At 32.3% G+C, this 9,371-nt stretch overlaps 1 protein-coding gene across 1 annotated transcript; it reads right to left on the bottom strand.

Moving 5' to 3' along the window:
- Positions 1-1,273: 1,273 nt before the first annotated feature.
- Positions 1,274-4,013, bottom strand: LOC114742147 (pectinesterase-like). The gene is made up of 2 exons (XM_028930406.1): positions 3,758-4,013; positions 1,274-1,380 (listed from the first exon to the last, which is right to left on the bottom strand). The coding sequence occupies exons 1-2, from the start codon at positions 4,011-4,013 to the stop codon at positions 1,274-1,276; spliced, it is 363 nt and encodes a 120-aa protein (XP_028786239.1).
- Between the last annotated feature and the right edge of the window lie 5,358 nt (positions 4,014-9,371).

The raw sequence follows: 9,371 nt of genomic DNA, 5'->3' as shown, positions 1-9,371 counted from the left end.
AAAATTGAAAATAAAAACAAAAATTTGCTTGAGAAAAAACTAACATATAAAACAAAAGGAGGGAATGAAAATTGGAAAAATGACAAAAAAATAAGTTGAAAATTATTAAATTCTAAATCAGGTTTGCTAACAATACTTCATTTGGTATTGACAACATTAAATTTGTAAATGACAACACATTTTTGTTGACATACCTTATTTGGCATTTACAAATTTGACATTTATTACAAATAACTAACTTAACTAGTTTTTATAATCTACTAAAATTAGCTAACTAGCTCTTATATTAAAGATTGGAGGTAATAGTTCTATAAAAAATTGCAAATAAAAATAAAAATTTGCTTGAGAAAAAACTAACATATAAAACAAAAGGAGGGAATTATAATTGGAAGAATGACCAAAAAAATAGTTAAAAATTATTAAATTCTAAATCAGGTTTGATAACAACACTTCGTTTGATATTGATAATATTGAATTCACAAATGACAACAAATTTTTCTTAATATTCCTTATTTGGTATTTACAAATTTTTAGTTCATTTTTTTCTGGTCATTTTTTCATGATAATTTGTATATAAACATTAAACAATTAATAATGAAAAAAGTCACTCTCTAGACCTTCGGTTATGAAAGTTAGAGGCATTCAAAAATTGAATTTCAGGACGTTGGCAAGCATTAATGCATGGAAAAGGATTGATGAAGGGATAATCCTGATTTAACGAGAAATAAAACTTTCCCAACATTGAGTAACCTTTGGCTAATTCAAAAAATAAACTAATAAACAAAGATTTTCTGTTAAGCTCTCTTAATATAATTTTATAATTTATTTTTACAAAAGTATTTTGTAAAAAGGGAAATCGTTAGTTTTCAACTGTGTTTCCCTTTGGTGATCCTCCTTCTCCTCTAGCTAGGTCCATTCACTAACTCAATAATATAAGATAATATATATACTACTTCCGGTCCTAATTATAAGACCTAGTTGACTAATTTGAAGAGATTAAGGAAATAAGTTAGGTTAGTTATTTGTAATACATAAGTGTTGTCATTCCTAAAATATCCTTGTTAATTAAGTGTATTGGTTAAAACTATCATGATTAGAAGGATTATTTTGGAAAAAAATATATAAATATGAGAGATAAAATGAATTAGGGTCCTATAATTAGAACCAAATAAAAAATCAAACAGAATTTTATATTAAAAACCGGAAGTAGTACATTTGAGCTCCTTTTCTCTTGCACAACATGCGACTTCACTTTTAAAACACTCACTTGTATTCACAAGAAGGCAGAGGTGTCGGCGCCGTTTCTGAGGGCCACCACCTGGTGCTTGCTGGGCCCCGCCGGGTTCTCTATGGTTATCCCTTCCACTATGAATCCGTCTCCTACCACCGTTATCAGATCATTATCATGCTATCATCATTTTTTTTTAATAGAAAGTATTACTTGTCACTGTCAACTTTCCAATTTAGAATGCCCCAAGTACTGACTTTTAAAACCATGAAAGACTGCTCGCCACGGAAGACTTCTGATGGGATGCTTTTTGATATCAAATGTTTCTGTGGGATGTGGTTTTTGATTGGGTCAGATTGAAAGCCATGAAAACAAATAAGAAGAAACAGAGAGAGCCGAGATTGGCGTTCATGATGAAAAATAAGGTGGGTCATTTGGAAGATGGGTACAAATGGAGAAAGGGAGGTGGATCCAAGAACACTGAAAAGAAAACACAGATATCGGACTCTTGGTGGGGGAAAGAGAGACGGAGAGAGATTGAGAAAAGCAGGAGAAAGCGGAGAGCTGAACTGGACCAAGTGGCCCCGTAAAACACAAAAAGTGACGGACGTTTGGAAGAATTAACAGAATATTTTTGCACCATTTTAAAATGTTTAAATGTATTTTGCTTTTTTTTATATTATAATGGGTAAATTTACTCATTCACCCACTTATGTATATAAAACTTTTCTAAATTTGGAATTATAAACAAATAATAACTTTTAAAAATTTAATAATAAATTACCCTAAACTTTGTAGATAATCCCAAATTTATCAATTTTATATCTTTAAATTTTATTGTTATATGTATATAATCCCTTTAAACTTTTTTTTTGGGCCACATAATCCTTTCAAACTTTGAGTTATATATGCGTGTATAAAATAGATCGAAATTTTATATTTAAAATTAAAAATAACGGACGTGTGTGTATATATAAAACACTAAATTCCGGTTTTACAACTACCAATCAAAGAAGCATAGCTACAGCCCTTCCTAACAGACAAAGGAAACACACAGCCCCCACATTGTCCATAACTGAGACTATAATTCAGAAAAGGGATTTTGGAGAGGCCTCAAATTTAAATTTATGTTCAAGGTAAAAAAAAAATTTAAATTTATGTAAACGCAAAAAAATTCTTTTAAAAGATGTTCCCTAATTAAACTGGACAATGTTCGAATTTGATTCATTTTTATATTACTTTCGGTTTTCAATATAAAGGCTCATTTGATTTTTATTTTAGTCCTAAAAATAATATTCTAATATATTTTGTCTCTTATATTTATCTATTTCTTTTAAGATTGTCTTTGCAATAATGATAGTTTTAACAATTACACTTAATTAGTAAGAATATTTTAGGAAATACTCCTCCGGTCCTTAATATATGACCCAATTTTTGAGTTGGTTTTGGTCCTAAATATAAGACCCATTTCTCATATTTATTAATTTTCTCTAAATTATCCCTATAGATACTCTATCAACCATAATCAAATAGAAGAGGGAGATAAGGTATTAAGAAAGGTGATTATGGTGTTTTAGGAAAAATATGTCATTTTTCTTATAATTAACTAACTTACCTAATTTCCTTAATCTAATCAAATTAGTTAAATGGGTCTTATATTAAGGACCGGAGGAGTACAACATCTTTTTATTATAAATAACTAACTTAACTAGTTTTCTTAATCTACTAAAATTAGTTAACTAACTCTTATATTAAGAACCGGAAGTAATATTTCTATAAAAAAATTGAAAACAAGAACAAAAACAAAAATTTGCTTGAGAAAAAACTAACATTAAAATAAAAGGAGGGAATGATAATTGGGAGAATGACAAAAAAAAAAAGGTTAAAAATTATTAATTCCAAATCAGATTTAGTAACAACATTTTATTTGGTGTTGATAATATTGAATTTGCAAATGACAACAAATTTTTGTTGATATTTTTTATTTGGTATTTACAAATTTTTAGTTTCTTGTTTTTTTGTTATTTTTCCATGATAATTTGTATATAAACACTAGACAATCAAAAATGAGAAAAGTCAATCTCTACATTTCGGTAGCTGTGAGTCAGCAGATCATTCATTCGCCTAGAATAATAAAGTCAATGTCTTTGATTTTAAAAAAAAACATATTCATAAATAAAAAATTATACTCATAGTCCTTTCGGGTTCAAAGGAAGAAATCAACGGTATAAACTGAGTGTCTGACCGGGTCTATTTTTGACAGACTAAATTATTCAGGACAAAGGGCCAAATTTACGTATTGTAATATCGAAATAGTGGTATCATAATAAAATGTTCTCATTCTCTTAAACGTTCTTCATTTTTTTTGGGACCCACTTTGTCCAGTCAGCTATATGCTCTCTCCTACCATTCTCAATCTCTCTCTTATTCTTCCACCTCTCTCTTCTCTCTTTTTCGGTTTTTCCACCCCAAGCGTTCAATATCTGCCTTAAGCCGTGAACAGGTTCTTCTACCTGTCATTGGGCTTGCCTGCGTACAGGTTACAGAGCACGGAGGTCGCGTTGTTGCCAAAGATGAAGTCGACGTTGCAGTAGATGTCGCATTCACGGTAGAACGTTAACTGACGGAGGGAGCGGACGTAGAGGGTGTCTTCATAGCCCACAAAGATGCATTGATAGAAGGCGGAGGTGTCGGCGCCGTTTCTGAGGGCCACCGCCTGGTGCTTGCTGGGCCCTGCCGGGTTCTCTATGGTTATCCCTTTCACTATGAAGCCGTCCCCTACCATCGTTATCAGATCATTATCATACTATCATCATATTTTTGTAATAAAAAATAATTCTCAATATAAGACATATTTAACTAACTTGATTAGATTAAAAAAGTTAGGTAAGTTAGTTAATTATAAAAAATATGATATGTTTTTTTCTAAAACATACAATCATCTTCCTTAACATCTTCTCTCCTTCCCTCTTCTATTTTGTTATTGTTGAGAAAATATCCATAGGGATAGTTTAGAAAACATTAATAAATATAAGAAATAAGTTTATATTTAGTATCAGATTTAACTTAATAATTAGATTTTATATTAAGAATAGAAAGAGTACTTGCCAACTTTCCAATTTAGAATGGCCCAAGTACTGACTTTTGAAACCATGAAAGACTGCTCACGATGGAACACCTATGATGGGATGGTTTTTGATATCAAATGTTTCTGTGGGATGTGGTTTTTGATTGGGTCAGATTGAAAGCCGTGAAAACAAATAAGAAGAAACAGAGAGAGCCGAGATCCGCGTTCATGCTGAAAAACGAGGTGGATCATTTGGAAGATGGGTACAAATGGAGAAAGGGAGGTGGATCAAAGAACACTTAAAAGGAAAACAGAGATATCGGACTCTTGGTGTAGGGAAGAGAGAGGGGAAGGATGAGAGGGAATGAGGGATAGAAATTGAGAAAAGCAAAGAGAAAGCAGAGTTGAACTGGACAAAGGGATGTTTGGCAATACTAATAAGTGTTTTTAAAAAGCATTTTTTTTGTAAAACAAGGTAATATCCTCAACATATTTATTATTTTCAGTCTTAATTATAAGATCCAATTGATTAATTTGAGAAGATTAAAAAAAGAAGTTAAGTTAGTTATTTATAATAAATAGGTATTACTTTTCCTAAAATATCATTACTAATCAACTATATTGGCCAGAACTACAATTATTAGAAGGACTATCTTGGAAAAAAAATACATAAATATGAAAGACGAAGTGGATTGGGGTCTTATATTTAAGACCAAAATAAAAGTCAAACAGGGTCTTATATTAAGGACCGGAGGTAGTACGTCGTATACTGTAAAAGTACTTTTAAAACTATGGTTTGATTCTTACTCAAACACTCTCAAAGTGATCCCGTAAAAAACAAAAAGTGACGGACGTTTGGAAGAATTAACATAAATAGTATTTTGGCATCATTTTGAAATATCTATATGGGTTTTTACACACAATATTTTATTGATGCTTCTTTTTGAATTATAATAGGTAAATTTGTCTATTCATCCAATTATATATATAAAAATTTTCTAAATTTAGAATTATAAACAAATAATACCTTTTAAAAATTTAATAATAAACTACCCTAAACTTTGTAGATAATCCCAAATTTATCAATTTTATATCTTTAAATTTTATTTTTACATGTATATAATCCCTTTAAATTTTTTTTGGCCACATAACCCTCTTAAACTTTGAGTTATATATATATATATATATAGACAAAATGAATTGATATCTTATATTTAGAATTAAAACTAACATGTGTGTGTGTGTGTATATATATATATAAAACACTAAGGGGGTGTTTGGCAATTTGGAGAAAAGTGATTCTTGGCCTCAAACCATGGTTTGAGTCAGCTGACATCCAAACACCCACATTTTTCTCAAAACCTTGGTTTGGGTCAAAACCAAGGTTTTGCCCGCTGAAACCTTGGTTTGCAAAAAAGCCAGAATTTTTTGCTTTTGAGAGTAAGAAATTAACTGTTGGAGTGATATTTGACCAAAACAACCATGAGAATGGTCACAAGCTTCGCCTGTTCTCCCATTCCTTCACCGTCCTCCATCGTCCCTAACCTTAATCGCAGCCCCCTTCCTCCATGACTGTCACCATTTTACTGTTTCTCCTCCATCAAGCTTCATTGCAGCACACAACACCATCAAATCTGAACCTCGTTTCCTCCGTGATCGTCCCGTTCTGCTTCTTCTCCTCCATCAAGCTTTGCTGCAGAGCACAAAACATCTAAATCTGAGCCTCGTCTCATCTATAGCCATCACCATTCGAATCTCATCTCCCACATCGTCGTCGGTTGAATTGGGGTTTTGTGGTGTGCGATTTTCAGATATGAAATTAGTTCTTGTAATTGCTTCACGGTCGAAGAGAAAGGAGGAGGACACGATGGAAGAGGCATTTGGGTTAGAGGAAATGGCGAAAGGCCGGGCTGAAGAAAAGAGCTTCGCTGGCATACTGGTCGAAGAGGAATGAGGAGGTCACGATGGAGAAGAGGAAATGGGAATTATTGATGAGTTTTTTTTTGTTGGAGAACAAAATAATCATTCTTTTATAAACATACTAAATCTTATATTTTATAAATATATCTACACATATTAATTATTTATTAATTACTTTTTGTCATATATTATTTATTATGTTAGAAAAAATATATTATTAACAAATTTATTATTTCAAATTAAAATATATTATAAAATATATTCTTTATGTAATTATCATATTAACTTATATCCTTTTTGGTAATTTGTACATATAAAAAGTATTTCTGATAACAATTATCCAAACACTTTCATTTTATCAGAATCACTTTTTCAGAAAATCTATTCTCTCCAGAATTTATTCTTCAAAAGCTATTCTCTAAACCATGGTTTGACCTTATCTAAACACCTCTTACGTTCCGGTTTTACAACTATCAATCAAAGAAGCACAGCAACAACCGTTCGTCACAGAGAAAGGAAACACACGGCCGCCACCTTGTCCATCACTGAGACTATGATTCACACCCTCCCATTTAGAGGAACTATGATTCGCCAATTGAATCACATGATCTTGGAATGGAAATTTGTATTTAGCCTGCTTATATAATTACATACCCCCTCATATTCAAAATATAACCATCAAAATTTTGAACGGTTTTTGTTTTTGGATTTATAATTTGGATTCGTTTGACCATTTATATGCATATTTTAATTTTTATTTCTGATTAATTATGTCTCTCTTATTTTTTAACTTATTTTTTCTTCTACTTTTTCTCTAATAAGAATGTTTTAAAAAATAAGTTATAATTTTTTTAACATATTTATTATTTTTAATTAATTTTTTAAGATATGTGATTTAATTATTTGAAGTTTATACTTTGAATTTGAAGGAGTATAAATTTTTTTTTTCACTAAACGGCTATTGAAAACAATGTAGAGTAATTATACCAAACCATAATTTTAAAAATAATTTTATGATATATGAAGTAAATATATGAAAAATTTAGGGAAAATGATAGATAAAGAAGGTAGAATATCTGAAATTCCAATTTGGGAAGCTAAGGAAATATAATAACAGAAAGGGAAGTCCTTCCCAAATTAGAATTTTGAAATTCAATGAAATGACAAAAATACACTTTGTCTTTTTTAAAAAAAAAAAAACTCAACCCCTCACCGATGGCCGGGCGCCGGTAGCCACTACCAGCACCGGCCACCGGTGTGGTGGCTGCCGGTAGAGTTTGTTAGTAACAGCTTTTTTTTTTTGGCATGAGAGAATATTCCAAGAAGTGGTGGGGGTGGGATTTGATCCCACTACCCCTTGGCCATTTGGGTCAACAAAAGGACAAATGACCATTGAGCCATTAAAAGCTTCTTAATCTTATAATGCAAACAAAAATATAAGCTGACTCTTTTACTGTGACTCCAACCCATGACGACAATTTACTTGAGGAAAAGACATATTGTTAGTCTCACATTTAGACTTATCATTTTTCAGTAAAGACGTGTCATTTTCAAATAAATTGTCATTTTTAATTAATATATATGCTGCTACTTGTTATGTATTAAGAAAAGTTGCTTTGGTAATATCAAATTTAGACTTGTTATTTCTCAATTAAGACCTGTTATCCTCAAGTAAATTGTCATCACGAGCTGGAGTTACAGTAAAAGAGTCAACTTACATTTTTGTTTGCATTATAAAATTAAGGGCCCGTTTGGTTCAACCCCATTGCAGACATGCAATGGTAATCACAATTGCATTACCATAAGTAGGTTGTTTGGTTGCTCTTTTATCAGGTAATGGAGTTTACAATGACAATGATGATTACCAAAAATTTGGTAATGCTTATTCATACCTCACCCCCTATGAATGAGTATTACCATCCATGAAAATATTTTAAATGTCTTTTTTACCCTTAATATCTAAAATGAAAAGACACAAAATAGCTCAAATCAAATCCTTCCCTCCTCTTTCCTTCCGCTTCTTCATCTCTGCCTCCACCCTCCCTCCTTCCCTACCATGCTGGCGTCCACATCGACATCACGCCCCTCCTCCTCCCCCAAGTTTGAAGCCATGAAGGTACCCCTTGCTAGCATCACTCATATTCATCGTTGCTCTCCTCCTCTTCCGATGTTAGCAGAGCTAACGTCTCTGATGTCGGCCTCTTTGAAAATACAAGTGTCAGCCTCTTCAGATTTGAGTATCACAAAAAACTCACGACCACATCTCCATCTCCTACTTCCATAGTCGCGCCTACTGTCAACAAGTTTTACGTTTTTGTTTCAGATTCGAGTTTTGGATCTGATTTGTATGTTATGGGGTGCTGCATTTGAACGTTGATTGTTAAAAAGAAAAGGGAGATTGTGTATGAACCTTGCTTCTGCCATGGGTGAAAATCGAAGGAAAGGGGAAGAGGAAGGAAGAAATTGTACAGGGACATGTTGGTCATTACATTCTATTTTAAATATGATTAAATATAAAAATTAAATTTTCTGCAACATTCTTAGATATCAAACCAAACAGATTCATGGTAACGAGTATTACATGTCATTACATGGCAATCCATTGCATTACAGTCGTACGGAGGTATGCAATTGATCCAAACGAGCTCTAAGAAGTCTTTGATGACCCAATGTTCATCTATCTTTTTATTGGCCAAATGGCTGGGGGTTGTGGAATCAAATCCCACCCCCACCACTTTTTGCAATATTCTCCCATATAAAAAAAAAACTGTTGCAAAAAAACTCCATCGGCAGCCACCACACTGGTGGCCGGTGCCGGTGCCCGTGCCTGGCAGTGGCTACCTACAACTGGCCACTGGTGAGGGACTGAGTTTTTTTATTAAAAAAAAATAAAGGGTATTTTTGTCATTTTACTAAATTTTAAAATTCTAATTTGGGAAAGACTTCCCTCTCTATCATTATATTTCCTTAACTTCGCAAATTAGAATTTCAGATATTCTACCTTCTTTATTTGTTATTTTCCCAAAAATTTATCTTAATTCACACAAAAAAAAACTTTTTAAAAGTATTTCTATGTTACCCAACAACCCCCAGACAGTCAGTTACTTCGGTTTAAGTTTATCGTGACGCGATCGCGCAAGGATGAACGTTGAAACA

This window comes from Neltuma alba, unplaced genomic scaffold, assembly GCF_004799145.2.
Source record: "Neltuma alba isolate B1F8T4 unplaced genomic scaffold, ASM479914v2 tig00003664_pilon, whole genome shotgun sequence".
NCBI lineage: Eukaryota > Viridiplantae > Streptophyta > Magnoliopsida > Fabales > Fabaceae > Neltuma > Neltuma alba.
Note: the sequence above shows the minus strand (reverse complement) of the source record. Positions and strands in the feature narration are given on the sequence as shown.